Below are 22,832 nucleotides of genomic sequence, written 5' to 3' on the forward strand. Positions count from 1 at the left end.
GAATGAAAATCATACAACTCCTAAAAGAAAACGTAGCCAATAATCTCCTTGACACTGATCTTGGCAATGACTTTTGGGGGGGAGGGGGTGGACGGGAGCAAACCCACAGCATATGGAAGTTCCCATGCTAGGGTCAAATCGGAGCTGTAAGTGCCACCCTATGCCACAGCCACAGCAACTTGGGATCCAAGCCACATCTGCAAACTATACCACAGCTCCTGGCAATGCCAGATCCTTAACCCCACTGAGTGAGGCCAGGGATCAAACCCATGTCCTCATGGATACTAGTCGGAATCATTACTGCCAAGCCACAACAGAAACTCTGGAAGTAATTTGTTGGATTTGACACCAAAACCAAAGGCAGCAAAAGCAAAAATAAACAAGTGGAACAGCACCAAACTTAAAAGTTTCTGGGCAGCAAGGAAAACCATCAAAATAAAAATCAACCTACTAGATGGGAGAAAATGTTTGTAAATCATGTATCTGATACATGATTTTGGTTAATGTCCAAAATATATAAACTCATATAGTTCAGTAGCAAAAATCAATCTAACTAAAAAATTGGCGGGAGTTTCTACTGTGGTGCAACTGGATCACCAGCATCTCTGGAGTGCTGGGACACGGGTTCAATACCCAATCTGATACAGTGGGTTAAGGATCCAGTGTTGCTGAACCCTGACCAGGGAATTTGATATGCCAGGCAGCGGGTGGCGGGGAGAGGAGAAAAAAGGAAAAGAAAAAAAAATGGACAGAGGAACTGAATAGACATTTTTCCGAAGAAGTCATGCAAATGGCCGACAGGTACATGAAAAGGCGTTCAACATCACTAGTCCTCAGGGGACAGAAAATCAAGACCACAGTGAGGTATCATCTCACACCTGTTAGAATGATGGTCATCAAAAAGGTAAGAGATAATAAGTGTTGGCAAGGATGTGGAGAAAAGGAAACACTATGCACTGCTGGTAAGAACGTAATTGTTACAGCCATTATGGGAAATAGTAGGGAGGTGCCTCAAAAAATAAAAAATAAAAGTACCATATGATCCAGCAATCCTACTCCTAGTATATATCCAAACGAAATGAAAACAGGGTGTCGAAAAGATATCTGCACTCCCATGTTTACTCCAACATTACTCACAATAGTTAATATATGGAGACAACTGAAGTGTCCATCAGTAAATGAATAAAGAAGATGTGGTATATATGTTTATAATGGAATATTATTCAGCCATGAGAGAGAAGGAAATCTTGCCATTTGTGGCAACATGGCTGGATCTGGAGGACATTATGCCAAGTGAAATAAGCCTGACAGAGAAAGATAAATACTGCATGGTATCCCTTGTATGTGGAATGAAAAAAAATAGTCAAACTTATAGCTACAGAGAAAAGTTGTTGCCAGGGACTAGGGTAGGGGAAATAGGTTGGTAAAAGGATACAAACTTTCAGCTGTAAGTGAAAAAGCCTGAGGATCTAATGTAAAATACGGTAACTCTAGTTGATAACACTGTGTTGTGTAATTGAAATTTGCTAAGAGAGGAGTTCCCGTCCTAGTGCAGCAGAAACAAATCTGACTAGTATCCATGAGGACACGGGTTCAATCCCTGGCCTCCCTTAGCGGGAACCCTGGCCTCCCTTAGCAGGTCAGCCATGTGGCTTTGTCGTGGGCTCTAGTGTAGGTCACCAGTGTGGCTCAGATCCTGCATTGCTGTGGCTGTTGTGTAGGCCAGCAGCTGTAGCTCTGATTTGACCCCTAGCCTAGGAACTACCATATGCCACAGGTGCAGCCCTAAAATGCAAAAAAATAAAAATTAAAATTAAAAAAAAAAGAAATTTGCTAAGAGAGTAGAATTTAAATGTTCTTATATACAAAGAAAAGTACATGAGGTGACAGATGTGTTAAATAACTAAATAGGAGGAATCCTTCCACGATATATATGAATGTCAGATCACCGTGGTGTACACTTTAAATATCCTATAATTTTATGTCAATTAATATAAAGCTGAAATATTTTTAAAAATAAAGAATCATATATATCAAACTTATATTTTCAAGAATTTCCTGGTGGTCTAGTGGTTAGGACTCAGCGTTTTCACCACTGTGGCCTATTCAATCCTTGATCTGGGAACTGAGATCCTATATCAAGCTGCGGCCAAAAAAAAAAAAAAAAAAAAAAAAAAAGTCTATTAAAAAAACCAGAAAACCTATATTTGAAATATAAGCAAAGATGTACTCAAAAGTAAATTCATAAGTATTTTCAATATTGAAATATGGAAAGACTGAAAAGAAATTAACCAGTGTACTGGCTTCAGCTGATCACAGCTAAGTGTTGTGTTAAAAAAAAATTATGAGGTCTTCTCTGAGCCCAGCAAGAGAGAGTGCTGAGATGGAATAGCTACGTCTACCACCAACAGGGAAGATGTTGAGAGTAGCGAATATGCCCAGCACATATTTGTCATACCTGAACTAAGCTTCCATCTCTAGAAGTTAGAAAAGGGTCCATAAAACAAAGCTAAGAAAAACAGATCAAAGGAAATCAAGAAAAAGGCAATATAAACTGAAAAGCAAGCAGCAAAATTAGTTAAATTTAAAACATAATTTAGTTCAGGATGGGGGACAGGAAAGGAGAAAGTCAACACAGCACTGCCAGAAAAATAAGAGAATTAAAATAAAAGCTTTTAAAAGTAGACATAGGGGAGATTGAAAAATTATGAGAACACTGCACATAATTGTATGCTACTAAATTTTTTTATACTGGATGAGATATTTTGAAAAATGTGAACTATCAAAATTGGTTTTTAATGAAAAGAAAATCCAGGTGGGACAAAGTAGAAGTTTTTAAATTATCCAGATTGGTTCTTAAAGAAATAAGGTACATGTGTAGGCCTATGAAGCAGTTTTAAAATAGCGTGTCTAAAGTAGTTCTTTGAAGCTTTTTTCTGAAATCTTTGGCTTCCAGGTGCCTTTAAAATAAAGTTGAGAGTCCTTACTCTGGACATTAAAGGCCTCTACGGTGAGTCCTCCGTCCTATAACCAGTCTGCTTCAAACGCCTGGTTCCATGCATGGTTCCTACCTCCTCATGTCATACCCCTGACACAGAATGCCCTCACCATCGTGAATCGAAGTCGTGCCTTTTATTCAAGATCAGGTTTTAACCTACCACCTTATTAGGTCTTTCTCAACTGCCCCATTCCCGGTGCCTCAGCTGACATCTACTTCCTTGTCTTATTTTTCCTTTTCATATGTGTTCTGCTTTCCATAAGTCTTTTAGGGACAAGTATCTTGTCTTCATCCTTCTATCACTTACATACTGAATGTCTACTGTCATGCATTGCTCTTGATACTGGTGATAACACCAGAGGACAAGAAGGCACGAGCCCTGTTTTCATGAAGTTTGAGTTTGAGAGAAGCTCAGGCCCCAGCCCCTGACGTAGCTCGTATTCATGATAAGTTCTCAGGAGATGGTGGTAGAGGAGGTGGTGAGGAAAATGGAGATGGTGGCATCATGGTATTTTGCATCACAGTGAATGCATCAAGGATCACTAAATAACTATGATCTCTTTGGTAATTATTATTATCTTTTATGATTTTCATTTTTTCCATTATAGTTGGTTTACAGTCTTCTCTCAGTTTCTGCTGTACAGCAAAGTGACCCAGTCATACATTTAAACACATTCTTTTCTCACATTATCCTCCATCATGTTCCATCACAAGTGACTAGACGTAGTTCCTTGAGCTATACAGTAGGATCTTATTGCATATCCACTCCAAATGCGGTAGTTTGCATCTATTAACCCCAGACTCCCAGTCCATCCCTCTCCCTCACCCTCCCCCTTGACAACCACAAGTCCACTCTCCAAATCTGTGAGTTTCTTTGTTGTGGAAAGGTTTAGTTGTGCTGTATATTAGAGTCCAGATATAAGTGATATCCTACGGTATTTGTCCTTCTCTGAGTTACTTCAGTTGGTATGAGAGTCTCTAGTTCCATCCATGTTGCTGCAAATGGCATTATTTTGTTGTTGTTTATGGCTGAGTAGTATTCCATTGTGTATATATACCACATCTTCTTAATCCATTCATCTGTCAATAGACATTTAGATTGTTTCCATGCCTTGGCTATTATGAATAGTGCTGAAATGAACATACAGGTGCATGTATCTTTTTCAAGGAAAGTTTTGTCCAGATATATGCCCAAGAGTGGGATTGTTGGGTCATATGGTAGTTCTATATTTAGTTTTCTGAGGTAGCTCCATACTGTTTTCCACAGTGATTGTACCAATTTACATTCCCACCAACAGTGTAGTAGGGTACCCTTTTCTCCACACCCTCTCCAGACTTTGTTATTTGTTGACTTGTTAATGATGGCCGTTCTGCCAGGTGTGAAGTAGTACCTCGTTGTTTTGATTTGCATTTCTCTAATAATTTTTCATGTACTTATTGGCCATCTGTATATCTTTGGAGAAATCTCTATTCAGGTCTTTTGCCCATTTTTTTCAATTGGGTTGTTGGATTTTTTTTTTGCTGTTGAGATGTATATGTTATATGTATATTTTAGAGATTAAGCCCTTGTCAGTTGCATCATTTAAAACTATTTTATCCCATTCCATAGGTTGTCTTTTTGGGGGGTTTTTGTTGTTTTTTTTAACAGTTTTCTTTGCTATGCAACAGCTTGTCAGTTTGATTAGGTTCTGTTGGTCTATTTTTGCTTTTATTTCTGTTGCCTTGGGAGACTGACCTAAGAAAACATTTGTACTGTTGATGGCAAAGAATGCTTTGCCTATGTTCTCTTCTAGGAGTTTGGTGGTATATTGTCTTACGTTTAAGTCTTTAAGCTATTTTGAGTTTATTTTTGTGCATGGTGTGAGGGTGTTTTCCAGTTTCATTGATTTATGTGCAGCTGTCCAGTTTTCCCAGCACCACTTACTGAAAAGACTGTCCTTTTCCCATTTTATATTCTTGCTTCCTTTGTTGAAGATTAATTGACCCATAGGTGTTGGGGTTTATTTCTGGGTTCTCTATTCTGTTCGATTGGTCTGTATGTCTGTTTTGGTACCAATACCACACTTCTTGATTACTGTAGCTTTGTAATATTGCCTGAAGTCTGGGAGACTTGTGCGTCCTGCTTGGTTTTTGTTTCTCAGGATTGCTTTGCAATTCTGGGTCTTCTATGGTTCCATATACATTTTTGAATTGTTTGTTCTAGTTCTGTGAAAAATGTCATGAGTAATTTGATAGGGATTGCATTGAATCTGTAGATTGCTTTGAGTAATATAGCCCTTTTTATGATATTAATTCTTCCAACCCAGGAACATGGAACATTTTTCCATTTCTTTGAATCCTCTTTAATTTCCTTGATTAATGTTTTATAGTTCTCAGCATATAATTCTTTCATGTCATTGGTCAGGTTTATTCCCAGGTATTTAATTGTAGACTAGTGTTGGGGAGACAAGAGAGCACAGTTGCCAATAGCCAAGGTTTCAAGTTAAATTTGAATCCTGGCTCCTTCACTTAATTGACTTATTTAGGGATACCTCTAAGCTTCTGTTTTGTTATCTGTAGAATATTACCTACATCCTGGAGCTGTGCTTAGGATTAAATGAGATCCTGTGTTTCTCTGACCCATGTTAAGTATCCATTGCATAATGGTTGGTGTAGCTTGTGATTTCTGCTGCTGTTACTATTCCCTATAAAAAGAAATCACATTTTTGTTGTTAGTAAACTGATATTCATAAGTGTGATTTGGCTCTAGCTAGCAAGGCTGTGGAAATTCAAACACATTCTGATTTCCTGAACACTAATAACTCGAATGACTGTTGAAGGCAAAGGCTTAGTTTCAAAAAAAAAAAAAAAAAGAAAGATTAGATTTGGACCTACTGACTTCCAATCAAGTTGGCTTTATAAATTCTACTCTTATTATCCCCACCCCCCCCCACCTGCTTCAGACACGTAGCAGTTAGATAAAAAGCTTAAAGAAAGGAGTTCCCGTCATAGCTTAGCGGAAACGAATCTGACTGGTATCTGTGAGGACTCAGGTTTGATCCCTGGCCTCACTCAGTGGGTTAAAGATCCGGCGTTGCCATGAGCTGTGGTGTACATCTAGACATGGCTCAGATTTGGCGTTGCTGTAGCTGTGGTGTAGGCCAGCAGCTGCAGCTCTGATTCCACTCCTAGCCTGGGAACCTCTGTATGCCACCGGAGTGGCCATAAAAAGACCAAAAAAAAAAGGAGAAGCTTAAAGAAGAAAAAAAGGAGGCCATAAACTGTACAGAAATGAATGACAGCCAGTGAATGGGGCTGAAGCGACAAGCTTTCTGAGCTCTACCATGGAATCAGACAATGGCAGCAAGAAGTTAAGCTCCTGGGGCACACTGAGGCCTAAGACCACCCTCCACAAAAGGAAAGACTAAGTCCAGGTTCATCAATAGAAAATAAAACAGTGATTTTTCAACTGGGAATTATGCCCCGCCCCAAGGACATTTGTCAGTGGCTAGAGTCATTTCAGGTTGTCATAACTGGGCAGGAGCATGGGAGAGGGAGGGTGTTGCTATTGACCCCTAATGAGTAGAGTCCAGAGATGCTGCTGAGCATCCTGCAAAGCACAGGGACAGTTCCCCATGGTGAAGAATTATCCAGTCCAAAATTTCAGTGATACCAAGGTTGAAAATTCCTGAGCTGAAGAATGCTGTGGGCTCTCTTAAAAGGAAACTGACACGCTGGAAACTGTGAGACTGTGGGCCTCAGAGTTTAAAAGATCATGAAATACCCTTGCAGCTGTTCATGTCTCAGAGCTCACCTGGGTTTTTAAATATCTTTGAGGTAAGGACACCAAAATACCTCTGAAAATGTGGTCCTGGACTGGGGTCAGGGGCTTGGATGGAGGCAACTGTAAAATCTTCAGACAGGGAGGCATGGGCAAGTAGAGCAGTAAGGAGGAAAAGGATTCCTGTTCAAAATGAGCCCGCAATCTGGCATTCTAAAACACATGAATAAATCTAATATTACAAAAAATTGTGGAATTCCCATTGTGGCGCAGCAGAAACAAATCTGACCAGGAACCATGAGGTTGCAGGTTTGATCCCTGGCCTCACTTAGTGGGTTAAGGATCCGGTGTTGCCGTGAGCTGTGGTGCAGGTTGTAGATGCGGCTCAGATCTGGCGTTGCCGTGGCTGTGGTGTAGGCCTGCAGCTATAGCTCCAATTAAACCCCTAGCCTGGGATCCTCCATATGCTGCAGGTGTGGCCCTAAAAAGCAAAAAAAAAAAAAAAAAAAGATTGTCAACAGAATCAGCAATTGGACCATGAACTTCTTACAGATGAAATTAATATTTTTGAATGGCCAGACATATAAGATCATGTATCTAATAGGAGTACCTTGTGGAACATGACATGTGACTCTGATAGGAATATCTGAAGAGAGACCTGAAGGATAAGCAAACAAGCCATACTTTAAAAAATAATAACTGAGAATTTTCTGAAATATGAGTTCTCACCTTTGCTTAAAAAAAAAAAATCATTCTTGTACCAAAATAAATGTACCTCTAACATGCAGTGAAAGTACAGACCATTAAGCATAAAGAGGAGTCTCATGAACTACCTGAAAGAAAATTCATTTTGACTACAAGGACAGCAAAATTCCAGCATTCTTCTCTTCAGAAATAAGAAGTGGCAGAAGACAAGAGCTAATGGCTTTAAAGTGTTGAGTTAAAGTAACTTTCAGTCTAAAATTTTATATATAGCTAAACTATCATTTAAGAGAGGAGGGAGGCAAAAATAATTTGAGATATTCAGCGTCTAAGAGTATACCACCCATGGCCTTACGAAAGAACTAGCAAAGATAAAAGTGAACATAGAATGACATGAAACAATGAAGTACAAAAATTTTATAAAATGTCTATAAATGGTAGTGACTATAAAAATGATTGTCAGTCTTCTTTAAAAAGATAATACATTTAAGACAGCAAAGACAGGATTCAAAGACAAGAATGCGTAGTCAGTGAATAACAGATCTATGTCAAGTTCAAGGGCAAGACGGAAATACTGAATGGCTTTTACACTTTCTTAGAAAAAAAAAGCTAAATAATCTATATATAGTCTATTGATTTCAAACTGAGAGGGAGAGAAGGGAATGTAGAAACTATGAATCCAGTCGGAGGCAGGAAATGAAAATTCGAAAAGCAAAGGGAAAAGATGGTAAATGGAAAATGAAACATGAGTAATCACAATAAATGTTAACAGAGTATATTCTTCTATTAAAAAATAGATACCAAATTCCATTTTTAAAAATATTCAGTAATAGACTCCTTAAAAGAAACATAAAGTAAAATCTCACAGAAAGGTAAAAGATTAGAAAAAGATAAGTCATGTAGTATTAATTAGAAGGGAAAGTAGTGTAGCAATAGATAAAATTAAGCAAAAGGCATCTATAAAGAAAAGCATTTGTGTGCACTTAATGTAATTAAAAAATATATAAATCAAAAGCTAACAAAATATAAAGAAAAATTCACAATTATCAAGCACAGTGGGTGATTTATTTAAATGTATGTCCATCTGTAACTGATAGGTAATTCAAATGAAAATTGCTTAGGGTTTTGAATATTTGGAATGCAGAATTAAGAGTTTGCTTTAAGGAGTTCCTATCATGGCTCAGCAGTAATGAACCCAGCTAGTAACCATGAGGACGCGGGTTCAATCCCTGGGTTCAATTCCTGGGCTCACTCAGTGAGTTAAGGATCCGGTGTTGCCGTGAGCTGTGGTGTAGGTCTCCTGCGCAGCTCTGATCTGGCATTGTTGTGGCTGCGGTGTAGGGCAACAGCTGTAGCGTGCATTCCACCCCTAGCCTGGGGACTTCCAAATGCTGCAGGTATAGCCCTAAAAAGGAAAAAAAAAATTGCTTTAGTAAGTGGCTTTTAATCTTTATGGCTGCTACTCATAATTTTAAAAATATATTTTATATGCAGTCCAGCAAAAATATCTATGTGTACGTATATGAAATAAGTTTCACAAAATACTATTTCCCTTCCTTTTTAAAATGCCGATCGTGTCCCCTAAATTGATTTTATAGCCTCCTTATGCATCACAGCTCACAGTCAAAGAAGCATTAATAGCCATGCATAGATTCCTTGGCCCAAAAGGGAGTATATACATTCTTTTCAGGTATACAGGGAATATTTACAAAAATTCAGCACATACAATGTCACAAATGAAGGCTCCACCCATTTCAAAAAATCAATATCAAATCAATATCACACTCTAATTATATAAATATAATTAGAAATACTAAGATGGGTTTTTAAAGGCCCATATGTTTAGAAATTTTTAAAAATAGAGAATGTAATAAATATTCAGTTGTTAAAGACGTAATCGTAATGAGAATCATATGGCATTTAGAATTGAATGACATGAAAGTACTACAGGTATCCAAAATTGCACTTGATAATGAATTTGTAGCCTTAAATACAGTTTTAACAAAAACAGGAAGGATTGAAAATCAGCGAGTTATTCATTTAACTTGAAATGCTATAAAAGGTACAACAGAATAAATTAATAAAAATAAAATAATAAAAAAGCAGAAATCACCTAGAACATCCTGGCTGTGGGAGAACATGAGCAAACAAGTGCCTTAATCAGTATCTGGCACATGGGAGGCACTCATTAAATACCTGGTGAAAGAATGAGTGAAATTGATAACAAACGATAGAGAGGCGTACCTCTGCAGAGACTACTAAATAAAAAAGGAGAAAAGGCCCGCATAAATAATATTAGGAATGGAAAGGAATGTAACAACAAATATAATGGATTAGGTGATGTGTAATATGCTTATAGAAAGAGTCCTAAGCACCACTACTACTCAAGAGTTGGCTTCACTAAATGTTTCTTGAATGAGTTTTGGAACCAGACCCATATTAATAATGTTCTAATTGTTACTTGGTAAGTTTGAGCATATAACTTGTGTTTGTGAAATGCATGTATGCTTGCTAAGAAAAGTCAGTCTTTCTCTTTTTTTAATCCAATTCTCTCTTTTTTTCTTTTTTCTTTTCATATGGCCACACCCCCGGCATGTGGAAGTTCCCAGGCCATTGTGCTGCACTGGGCTGGGGGTCAAACCCGTGCCTCCACAGCAGCTCGAGCCACAGCAGTGGGTTGAATCCAGTTCTTTAACCTAACTTGCACCTTAAGATTTCTTCTGTTCTTTGGGAATTGAAGGTAGTTAGTTGTCACTAGTATTTTCTGAAAATGATCAAGTTTGAGGGTTTCTCTTTTTAGGACCTTCACAAATGCCACCATGGCTATTTACCACAGCCCGGGTGAGGTCAGCATTTCTAGCTGTATTCTTTCTTCTGCAGAAAGAATTGTGAGCATTTTCCTTTCATGGGTTCTTCCTTCTACAGAAAGGTCATCCCTGAGGTAGTGGCATGAATCCAAGATAAACTTTTACTAAACTCTTGAAATAGAAAACTAGTACCTCTGTATTAGAGATGTGTCAAGCCTTGAAAAGAACCCAAAGAGAAGCAATACAGCACCAAACCACAGTCAACCTTGTGGAGTAATGGACAAAACAGATCTTAAAGAAAGCATATCACTTTCAGCAAAGTTTCCACTGATCAAAATAGTGGCCAGGGGAAGAGGAAACCACAAATAAAGGAAATACAGACCCATGAAAAGGCACGTCACCCTTACCAGCAAAATGGATGAGAATTTTACTCATGGTCCTCCTTGGTGACCTGTGTTATACAGACCTCCTGTATGGTGTGGTCTTGATGCCCGTGGGATTCCTAGCCAGCCTGTTGATCAGCTTGTATTCCCTAAGTTGAGACTTGCACTAGAAGAAATCTTCCAAAATAATAAACGCAGGCAATATTTCCACTTACAGAGATATTATTTGTTTATAATGTATTATTGAATAACTTCTTTGAAAGGCCCAGGAGAGCTCTTTCCCCTTAATGCCCATATCAGGATCTTTCTTGGACTTTAGGAAAATGGAAGAAGCAAGAGGAATGGGTAGAACTAGAGCAAGCAAGTTGAGTTCTGGGTTAGGAAGTGTAGATTTAATATTGAAGGAAACTCTGTAGGCACTAGCTGTGAACATGTCCCAAGGAAAGTTCCTGCCTTTGTTGAGATTTCACTGTTAAGGGCATTCTTCTTACTCTTTATTGCTACTATGTATGGCCATGTAGCTTATTTCAGTTTTTAAGTGGCTCACTTAATCAAGAAGCCTGCCCTTCAGCTGCGTTTGATAATTATGGACAGATAATTCATCTGCAGAAGAGGGTCTGAACTAAGCCCATGACCACAGCTGAGATGGTAGTAAGCTTTGACTACATCTACCTCTTTTCCACCTCCTGGAACTTGCACCATTTCCAAGAATAATAATTATGGAGCATTACAGGATCAGATAGTCACACCCAGCACTCTTCTTGATTTGAACTCTAACTTTTGTACAACATAAAGTTAATGGCACCTTTCTTGTCGCATCTTCTCAGTATTTCTCATCACAAAACTCTTGATACTTTTATGCCTCATTTTTCTGAATTCATCTTTAGCCATTTCTTCATACTCCATTTGTGCTGTCATCTGAAAACAGTAGGTAATGGAGCTGCATCCAACACACATTTCACTCTGCGCATTCAGCTATGTGGAGAGAAAGAGAAGGTATAATTCCAATAGTGGCTGATTCCACCGGCTCTTCCACTCAGGATGTCATGGGAGATGCATTGTTCCTCTAGTCAGTCTCATTTCCCATGAGCGTCTCTCAAGAAAGAGCATCCTCCTGTTAGTAAGTCTCATGCCAAAAGACACATATTCTGTATGACAAGCCAACTACTTCACTGAAACTGGTAAATTCTGATAACTGGGAGAAAAAAGATGTGTATGTTAGATTTATTAAGAAATAGTGTGTCAACTCAAATGAGACCACTCTTCCAAATGGAGTTTAAGAGTAATTGTGACTAATTTTGATTTCCGCCTTATAGGTTGTCAATTACCTTTTGACTCTAATAGCAGATTATTGTTGTTAAGTTCCAGGTTCTGAATATCTTACAGTTAATTCTTCTACAGTTTAGTACTAATAATCCATACTGAATTAGTCTCTGAGTCATCCAGTTTACTATTTCTTTATGTTGATAGGCTTAAAGTGAGTGAATGCAGAGACTGTCAGTATTCCTAAGTCAAAAGAAGTACTACTAATAGCTAATGTTTATTTAGCCCTGAATGTAATACCAGACACTGTACTGGGATGTGCTTTACATCCTCCATTTTATTTAATCCTCAACAACCCTCGGAGGTAGGTCCTGTTACCTTGATGTTGAAGCCCAGTAACTGACTCAGAAACAACCAAGGGGGAGTTCCTATTGTAGCTCAGCAGGTTAAGAACCTGACTAGTATCCATGAGGATTTGAGTTTGATCCCTAGCCTCCCTCAGTGGGTCAAGGACCTGGCGTTGCCATGAACTGTGGTGTAAGATACGGCTCAGATCCCACATTGTTGTGGCTCTGGCATCGGCCAGCAGCTACAGCTCTGGTTCGACCTGAAGGAAGGAAGGAAGGAAGGAAGGAAGGAAGGAAGAAAGAAAGAAGGAAGGAAGGAAGGAGAGAAAAGGAAGGAAGGAAGGAAGAAAGAAAGAAAGAAAGAAAGAAGGAAGGAAGGAAGGAAAGAAAAGGAAGGAAGGAAGGAAGGAAGGAAGGAAGGAAGAAAGAAAGAAAGAAAGAAAGAAAGAAAGAAAGAAAGAAAGAAAGAAAAAGAAAGAAAGGAAGAAAGAAAAGGAAGAAAGAAAGAAAGAAAGAAGGAAAAGAAAAGAAAGAAAGAACGAACGAATGAACCAAGGGAATATATACATACCCTCCTATGTAAATATTCGCTAAAACACAGATACTTCCCGAAAAGGAGCAAAGAATCATTGCAGAAGCAGATCAGCGAGTGCAAGCTACACAGACAAGCTATGTTTTCACAGTTCTCATTTAGGAGTGGGTTGTCCAGGAGTTGGAACATATTTTCCCAAGGAAATGATGTGATCACAACAAAAGCATATTTACCCATGATGTGCCTCAGGTAGTAATAACATAAACTCAAACCATTTTGTGTACCAGTGTTTCCATGGAAAGATTTACTCTGGGTTTCCCCTTGGATGCTTGTGGACACACTGCTCCTCCGAGGGGGAGAAGGGGACCTTGTGCAAGAAACAGTAGAACCATTAGAAATGTTCAAAGTCAGAGCCAGTGGTGGCTCCCAAGGCCTGTGGAGGAGGAGGGTGGAAGAGTGAGTGGACCTGGAGACAGAGGAGCCATAGGGGTAGGATGTCCTGGGTGAGGAACAGAAGGAAGCCTGTAAAGGTGGAAGGTGGGATGGGAATTCCAGAGAGGGGAGGAGGAAGGGAATGCGTCCACTCTGAACCCCCGGGGACTTGTCACATCCAGCCAGTAGCTCCCTGTTCCCTGCCTCGGTTTCTTCTGTTGCCTTCAAAATTGTACCTGCCTGCCTCCCTTTTTGCCGCTAATACTCAGGGCTTCCTCTGTGACACCGAGATGAGCCCCATGATGCTTCTTGACTCAGCTGCTCCTAACACAAGCAAACGGGCCTCTGGCTTTTTAACTTCTACAAAGGAAAGGACTCACCTAGGCCCTCCAGAACGTCTCCTTTTCCACTTGGACCTGGAAGAGCAAAGATCAGCCTACAGATGCTTTGGATGGTGTTTTGGGGTCCATAAGTGGCTGCAATAAATTGCGAAAGCTTCCAGATGTAGCTCTCCAAGGCTGAGGCTTAGGTAAAGGGAGAAGCCCTCTGCTCCTTTCTCTCCTTTTTTGCCACTGTGGTTCATCTGTCCTCAAAAGTGGAAAGGAGTGGGTAGAGCCCAGCCCATAGCTCACTAGACGGGGAGGGCTGTAAGGCAGTGTGATCCTTGCATTGCTGTTGGGGTGTCTTCCCAAGTGGCAGATGTCCGCTGGGGGCGAAGGGACCACCTGGGCACCTAAGCCACCACCAGGCTCTCCAAGTGCTCCGCAAACCACCTTGCTCTGTACCCACCAATCAGTGTTTCCCTCACTTCTCTAGTGATACGAACCCCCTGGACCCCTGGGCTCCTATGAAATGCCTAGGTTCTCAAGGCCTGTCCCAGATCACGGAGTCAGAGGCTCCGAGGGAAGGCCTGGAAAGTCACACCAGGTGATTCCTGTCAAGGACATTTGGCGAACACTGCTTCACCACCACCACCACCAACACACACATACACACGCACGCACGCACGCACACTTTGGCCATTCAAAGGCCCTTTCTCCCTTAGAATTATTAAATAGGCCATTTCTTCCCTGTGAAAAGCTCTTCCCTGTTCCCTACTGTGGGCTCACGCCTGCTTCTCACTTCATGACTTGGCTAAAGTATGATTTCCTCAGAAAGGCCAACCTCGACCACTCTCCTCACCATCTAAATCAGGTTCCCTGTTTCATTCTCTCCTAACACCCTGCGCTGCTTTTCCTTAGCATGTATCACAGTTTATATCTTATGTGGTTGCCTAGTGTCTGCCTGCTCACTGGTACTGAGCACAGGGAATGCTTAATAAGTATGTTTTGCGTGAGTGAATAAATGGAAAAAATAGTGTTGGGAGAGGGTGCCTAAGGTTGGAGTAAATGCTGCTCAACAAATAAAGTAGTGAGTATATGAGAACCTTAATCACCCAGGTAAAATTTTTACACACCAGCTAAAATCAGATAGATGAGCCCAACAATTAAGTATTGTCATGGGGCAGTGGGTCAGATTATTTCAAAAAAATGCTTATTGGAGTTCCTGTCATGGCGCAGCAGAAACGAATCCAACTAGGAACCATGAGGTTGTGGGTTCAATCCCTGGCCTCATTCAGTGGGTTAAGGATCCGGCATTGCCATGAGCTGTGGTGTAGGTCACAGATGCATCTCTCGGACCTGGCGTTGCTATGGCTGTGGCTGTGGCATAGGCCAGAGGCTACAGCTCTGATTAGACCCCTAGCCTGGGAACTTCCATATGCTGCGGGTGCAGCCTTAAAAAGACTAAATAAATAAATAAATAAATACCTAAGGTATACAAAATGCAATATTGGGAGCTACAGGCAGAACAGTGAATAAGATTAAAACAACCTCTGTCTTTATGGAGCTTATAATTCCAGCAAGAATGACAGATATTAAGCAACCAGTTACACAGTCTTAGAATTTTGATAAATGCAATGAACGAATTACAAAGCTGTGAGAGCCTATAGCAGAGAAACCTGGCATGGTCTGTAGGACATCAAGGTAGTCATAGAATTTCTAAAACACGAGCCTGGGAGATCTGTGCCCAAAGAGTCTAATATTCTTTGTCCTATCTCTTGCCAAAGGTGGCATGAGGACAGCTGCCCCCAAATAACGGTTTCTCGGCCTCGGCACCATGGACATCTTGGGCTAGAACATTTCTTTGTTTGGGGACACTTTCCAGTGCTCTGTAGGAAAGGTGTAGCATCTTTCCTGGCTTCGACCCACTAGGCTCCACAAGCTATGACAACTACAAGTGCCTCGAAATTGCCAAATGTCCCTTGTGGGAGGGTGAGAGTAGGGGACAAATCTGCCCCTCCTCCTTCCCCCAGTAGAGAATCACTATCCTCAGATTTGCCCGCTACCCTCACCCTCCCACGAGGGGCATTTGGTAATGCTGAGACATTTGTGGTATCATACAAGATATGATTTATCCAAGTCAATACCAAGAACTTAATTTATTCATTTAATAAGCAAATATTGGTGGAGTGCGTCTCAGGTTCCAGGCATTGTTCTAAACACTGGGGACACAGTAGTGATCAAAGTCTGGGCTTTCTTGAAGCTACATTCCAGTGTGGAGAGGTGGACAATCAGTTTTCAGATACATAACCTTTCAGAAGAAGGGGATGGATTGATCGTATAAGTCCTTTCTCGTGAGATGACATCTGGTCTTGAAAGAAGCAAGGGAATGAGTAGCAATGCCGAGAGCAAGAGGCAGAGCCATTGGAGGGCCTGGACTTGACCTCGCTTTCTCTCTGCAGCTCTAACAAGCTGCTTGTGTTTCAGAGGATCCTCCACGGAAGGGCAGCTGAGTGGACTCCAGAGCAGCCTTAACTCTGCAGCCTTCGTGCCCATCACCAGCTCCGCAGGTGAGTTCCAGGCCAGACAGCGGGGAGGGGCTGGGCTGCCTCTGAAGAGAGCGCCAGTCCACAGTACGAAGCATCCAGGTTTCTGAAGCATTGGCAAATGGGTGTTTTGTTCCTTTCTTCTTTCAAACGATACCGACATTTTAGGAGTAAATGGTTTTCCAGAACTGGTTTGGGATATTTGGAATTTCCCAGTCTGGTAGAATGTCAGCAGGTTTGCAGCAATTGGTAAAAATGCCTTGTTCGACTGGTGTTTTACTGTTTCTATGGTTTTTCCGCATGTGGGGTCTCTCGCTAAATCCTCACTGCACCTTGTGAGGTCTAACCTCGTCCCTCCGCATGAGGAATCAGAGGCTCAGAAAGTCAAGGGGCCTGTGGGAGATGCTCCATGGATGCAGATCCAGAGCTGTGGTCTGATGTGCATCCTGTCATGCTGATGTCACGGTCTGTTGCCAGGTAGTTGCTAAGGGCCTCTCAGTGGAGGTGCAGGGATAGTTTTCTATGAATAATAATTTAGAAAAATACTCAAATAGCTATTCAGAAAATTGAAAGCAAATCACTTGGATTCAATTCAACAAATACTTATTTTTGAGCACTTCTTGAGAAAGTAGCATGTTGGGCACTGAGGCACGTAAGGTGAACCAGACAGCCCCTGCCCTGGGGAGCCTGGGAGGGGGGACTAGCAGGCACTGGGGACTCAGAATAATAGACAGAGTTGGCTGAGCGCTTGCTATGTGTCAGGCACAGTCCTGAATGCTTTACATGTCACAACTCATTTGTTCACAAAATGGGCGTATAATATAGGAGCTGTGTTCCCCATTTCATGGCTGAAGCAATAAAGGCACAGATTATGAAATGCACTTAAAACCTCCCAGCTGGGAGTTCTCACTGTGGTGCAACAGGATCAGTGGTGTCTCTGGAGTGCTGGGACTCAAGTTGGATCCCTAGCCCGGCACAGTGGGTTAAGGATCCTGTGTTGCACTGGCTGCAGTGTAGGTCACAACTACGGCTCTGATCCAGATACCTGGCTCAAAAGGGAAGTCCCTATGCCACGTGGTGGCCAAAAAAGAAAAAGATAATAATAATAAACAAGTAAAACCTCGCAGCTAGTAAATGGTGGGGCAGTATTTGAAGCCAAGCAACCTGGCCCAAGCGCTTTAGGGATTGGGGCGGGCTTCCTAGAGGAATAAGCATCTTTGCGGGAGTCTGACTATGGACAGGTCAGCCAGGAGAGTTGGGGATGTGGGGTGGAACAGTGTGGGAAGGGAGCTGGTGCTGACCTCAGGGGTCAGTGTGGCTGGGGACCAGGGATGAGCAGGGAGTGGCAAGAGGCTGTAGAGGTACAGGGTCAGCCTCTAAGCCGTGGAGGGAGCTTGTTCCTGAGAGCAGTGGGGAGCCGTGAAGGAGTTTAAGGCCCAGCTGCGAGGGGGTGTGTGTGTGACCCAGTACACCTTAAAATGACCAGGCTCGCTGAGGAGTCTGATTACTTTGACGGTATCATGAGGCTACTTACATCTGCATCATAGGCTTACTCTGAGAGCCAAAGGAAGCAATATAAAGAGAACGGCACTATTACTGCATCTGAGTCAGATAATCCTATGAGAAGAGTAGATTTTATTCTCCACTTAAACTTTTTGAATCTGAATTCAAAATATATCTGATGGGAGTTCCTGTCGTGGTGCAGCAGAAACAAATCCGACTCGGAACCATGAGGTTGTGGGTTCAATCACTGGCCTCGCTCAGTGGGTTAAGGATCCGGCGTTGCCATGAGCTATGGTGTAGGTCGCAGATTCGGCTCAGATTTGGTGTGGCTCTGGCTGTGGCTGTAGCCAGCAGCCGTAGCTCTGATTAGACCCCTAGCCTGGGAACCTCCATATGCCATGGGTGCAGCACTTAAAAAAAAAAAAAAAAAAAAAAAAAAGATACATCTGATTGTGATGAGTGTATAGTCTACCCCCGTCAGGGGACCCCAAAAGAATTACTAAAACACTGCAGTTATTTTTAAGGAAGTTAAATTTCCACCTGGAACTCGTACGGCCTGAGAAGTGTGGCTAAGATAACCTGGGACTGGTTGCAAGGGTCTCCATGAGATACAGCAGTGAGGGCCCCTGCAGCTCTTCACATTTGCTGAGGCTGGACAGGTGTACAAAGCTTGGCAGATCCAGGAAGCCTGCTCATTTTATTTACATGTCTAATTGGTAAATTAAGTACATAATTGAACTCTTTGCATGCACTCTGGCTGAGGAAGGGGGAAATTTGAGGGGCCACGTTGGTCATGCTTTCAGCATCTTGATCATGAATTAATATTTACTGATTGTTGGCGTTACTTAGAAGTTTTTATAACAGTTGTACTGAATTTGTGATGAAAACAGAGCAAGGAGGAGTTCCCGTCGTGGCGCAGTGGTTAACGAATCCGACTAGGAACCATGAGGTTGCGGGTTCTGTCCCTGGCCTTGCTCAGTGGGTTAAGGATCTGGCGTTGCCGTGAGCTGTGGTGTAGGTTACAGACGCGGCTCGGATTCTGCGTTGCTGTGGCTCTGGCGTAGGCCGGTGGCTACAGCTCCGATTTGACCCCTAGCCTGGGAACCTCCATATGCCGCGGGAGCGGCCCAAAGAAATAGCAAAAAGACAAAAAAAAAAAAAAAAAGAAAACAGAGCAAGGAGAAGTTCTTCTTCTTTAGTCTCTAAATAACTCTAGACCTCTAAAAAAGTCCGTCGAATGTATTTCTCTTCTGTGACTTTCCCGGTGTTCCTGATCCTTAAAGAAATACTCATGAACATGATGTAGCAAGGCTCAGGCATTTTCCACATTTCCAATAAAACACTTAGCAATATAATAATAACTAACCTTATTAGAACTATTTATAAAGCTAGTAAATAACTCCCTGACACGTCAGCATTTCAACTACAAATTATGTTCTTCTCTATTACACATAGATTTAAAGGTGTTCTTCTAGGGGTTCAGAAGAGTATCCTATAAAAAGGAGAAGGTTAGGTTGCTTTTTAAAACATTTTTCTTTAAACCTACAAGAGGGAAAAACAACCCCCATAATAAGTCAAAAAGTTTACACGTCTCTCTGAGTTGGGAAGTTCTGCCTGTATAGGAATCACTAGACTGACTATGAAAGGTATTTAGCCCTGTCTGGTCAAGTTAACTCAGTTATTGAGTCCATGAATATAGCAAAAGTCTGTTTCCTGACCCCTTGACCCTCCCCCAAGTCTAGCCAAGCAGGCCTTAAAGCTGTGTGACCTTGTTCAGCAGGCAGTCTGAATGAGATAGTGGTTCATCCCAGGGCACTGTTGAAAAACAACTCGGAGTCCTTTCCTGCTGATGGTGGCTTAGTGACATTCTTCTTATTATGAACATTAAATGAGGTAGTGAATGTGAAAGCCCTTAGCAGAGTGCCTGGAATGCTCCATGAATGTTACTTTCCTTGACTTCCCTACCTCAGGCTATATATTCTGTGTTTGCTATAGAAGGGAAGGTGTAGAGTCAGCAAATTTGGAAATTTGAGAAGGAAGCTGGAGTGAGGGCCTCTGGCTCAAAGCCAAAGCCATTGGCCTTCCTTCTTTATAACCATGGTGTTCTTCTTGAGTTCTGAAGTGATGATAGTGAACTAAAATAGCAGAGAGCAACAGATTAGATAACTGGCATTTCTCTCGTGCTGATTTGATGGCGTAAACTACCGTTGCTGTAGGGCCTGAAGCATCCCAGCTGCCCTCATCCCTGGCCCTTAGCTTCCGCCTAAGCTTTTCCTGTCCTGGAGCCCAGCCTCTACATGCTCCCCTCCCCCCAACTGTGGTGTTTTTTTGTTTGGTTGGTTGGTTGGTTTTTGTTTTTTTAACTCTTTTATTGATCTATAGTTGGAGAAAGGGACCTTACACTTTTTGAACACCGATGCTGGATTTCATTTAGGGAAAGTGAGAAGCAGTGCCTTGTTAAGTGTTTGTCATTTGGGGCCCTGAAAAAATCCACTGTAGGTTTAGGCTCTTTGCATGGGAACGAGGCAGCAGCAGGTCAGGGTGCCTCTGCCTGCTCACATTATCAGTGAGACAACAAGAAAAAGGAACTCATTTTAATATAAAGTAAACCCAGTGGAGCTTAAACCCTAAGGACCTAGAAATCACTCTGACTTTCAAGTGAAATTATTTTCCTGGCAGCTCTCGGCAGAATGACCTATTTTTACTGTAATATTCTTGTTCTTTTCACATGTATTGTATACCTTTTGGAGATCTGGGGTGGCTTAAGAATAATAGATTAATAATAAAAATAAATAAAGCTCTTGAGATGCTCACCCTGGTGTCTTATACCCTCTGCTGTGCCCCAAACGTTCTTCTCTCCCCAGAACCCAAGGGACAAGAGTTTGGGCTGATTACCCACTTTTATGTTGTTAGAAAGCAAGAGAGAAAGGATAGATTCGGTGTTTGGGACACCAACATCAGGGAAAACGATGATCCCCTAAAACCTTGCTTGACCGCTTGTCCTTTCAGCCAAGATCAAATAAAGTGTTAAGTAGGGGTTTTTTGTTTTTTGTTTTTTTTACATTTTTCAGGATCTTTGGAAGCTCCCCAAATTGTTTTCGCCAGATCCAAACCCTTGCCCACACAATCTGGAACTCTTGCTACAGTTATAGGACAGAGAAAATCAAAGTCGGTGAAGTCAGGGCCAATTTAAGGTAACAGTAAGAAATAAAAGCATAGTTTTTTATTATAACTTGCTGACTTTATACCACAGCAAGAGATTTAATAGCTATCAAGAGAAGTGATAGTTTCTCAAAATGACAAGGAAATTGACATTTTATAAAACAAAGCTCAGGCAGGACTCTCCAAAACCGTGGATCAGTTAAGCTACCACTGGCTTGCTTCTGTATTGACCTACCAGTAGGTGGCGCTGTGGCAGTAAGAAATGTCCTTGCTATCATGGAGGCTTTTGATTAAAAGTAAGGGGGCATTGAGACTGATCAAAGAAAGAAACTAAAGCCATAATTGAGTTATCACAGGTAAAATGTAACAGATGTATTGAAAAGCATGATATTTGACAGTCAAATTGCAATAGCATCTAAAGAGAATGAATAGTTATTATTAAAGATGATTATTAAAGAAGACTTTTAGACTGCAGATGGGTAGTTTGTGAACTAGACCTTTAGATAATGGGAGTCAGTCAGGAAGCAAAATTTTTTTAAAACTTTTTGGTGAGATTGATTAATTATGCTTTTTCTCTGAGTTACTTAAGATAAACGTACCGTAATTGGACGCAAAACAAACTATAAACCCCATCCTTCCACCCATACAGAAAGAGCTTCTACACTGAAGGAATGACCTGACTTGATAAGGCTGTACCCACACTTCACCAAAGTGGCCCCCAGTATTTTGTTGCCAGCTATGGCCTTCAAAACTTTTCAGAAAATTCTGTGAAACCTCAAGGTTTTAATGATTCCTTTCCTCTTTGCTTTACCCTACACACTAATGCATTAATGGCACACCTGCTATGAGCTTAATACTCTTCTTACCTCTAGGAGAATATTTATAAACTTATTTGAGAAGCATTATTCATCAAACTACCCCAGGAGAGCAAGGGAGGGAGGAAAATTATTTACCCACCACAGGATTCATTTACATTGGATCAGAAAGCTTCAAATATCTTTCCCCAGCCCATCTAAACTCCTTCCAAAAAGGAATAAGAAGAGAGAAGAGAACACCAAATCCATGGCTTGGTCATCTACCAAAATGTACCAGAGAAACTGAAAACAACCAGAATTTTATTAGTAATACTTAGCCAATGGTCCTTTAATTCTGATACTGAGCAGCCTATCCGGTGAGGAACGACTCATAAAATATAGAAAACTAAAGCAAGAAGGTCAATATTTCCTTCAGGAGACTGGCAGCCAGAAGAATGAATATGACATCAAGCTCCAAACCAAACCAATGGCCTGCCAAGAAGTACTAATGTCCATCCGTTTCCAGCGCTGTGAGACTTGGACTTGCCGCAGTTGTAATATCGCTTTCCTTGAACCTATTTCATGAGTATCCCTTACAATCCACCCAGAACATTACATGGCAAAATAGGATCATCAGCAAAGAGGCCTTGGGAAAGATCCCATCTCTCAACATTTAAATTTCTGTTGCAAACACAGCACTGCAGAGCCTTGGCTGTATGTGAGCCAGGGGTGGGTGATCCCAAATGGCAGTGGTGAGACCACATGCCAAGTGTGTGTGGACCCAGAAGACACTGGGCACAGCATAACTGCCAGCCGGCTTTAGAGGCAGGCCCACCAGCCTGGCAGATGGCAGAGTAGTTAGCTAGGTTACCAGGTAAAGAGGCAGAGTCCACAGCCCATCACCCAGAGGCACGCTTTGTTCTTGTAAATGCAGCGTAGGCAGAACCATTGCTTGAGCAGAGGTCCTTTCAGCCACAGCCACAAAAAATGTCATCACCAGCTGTGACAGTCCCAGAACCTCTTCATATATCAGTTTAGCGAGGCAGTCAGGTTAGATTCGAGAATTTGAAGTGTGTTTGCATAACATGTTATATAAGACTGAAAAAAAAACATCAGTTGTACTTATCAAAGAATGAGGCAAATGTGCTGAAGGATATTGGGGACTAAAGGCTATTTGAGATCCCAATATGTTGCCCCAGGCAAGGATCATATTTAAACAAATGCATTGTTCTGTGTCTTTTATTCTGTGTTGTCAATTTGGCACCCATGCATCACAGAGTCAA

At 41.4% G+C, this 22,832-nt stretch overlaps 1 protein-coding gene across 50 annotated transcripts in view; it reads left to right on the plus strand.

Moving 5' to 3' along the window:
* Positions 1–22,832, plus strand: part of TTLL5 (tubulin tyrosine ligase like 5) — a 309,203-nt gene that overhangs the window by 239,675 nt on the left and 46,696 nt on the right. For 38 of the 50 annotated variants that reach the window (XR_014811162.1, XR_014811164.1, XR_014811165.1 and 35 more), the window contains one exon: positions 16,032–16,114. The exons of the other annotated variants lie outside the window; for them this stretch is intronic. Coding sequence is in view for 32 of the 38 variants with exons in the window: in XM_084969817.1 (XP_084825943.1) it covers positions 16,032–16,114 (83 nt within the window). In the remaining 6 variants the exon portion in view is untranslated. The remainder of the gene's footprint in view (positions 1–16,031; positions 16,115–22,832) is intronic. 50 annotated transcript variants of the gene reach the window in all.

The sequence above is a fragment of the Sus scrofa genome, chromosome 7 (genome assembly GCF_054392235.1).
Source record: "Sus scrofa isolate SSC_HxYL_T2T_F1_AM1 chromosome 7, Sscrofa_HxYL_maternal_Yorkshire_Landrace_v2.0, whole genome shotgun sequence".
Lineage (NCBI taxonomy): Eukaryota > Metazoa > Chordata > Mammalia > Artiodactyla > Suidae > Sus > Sus scrofa.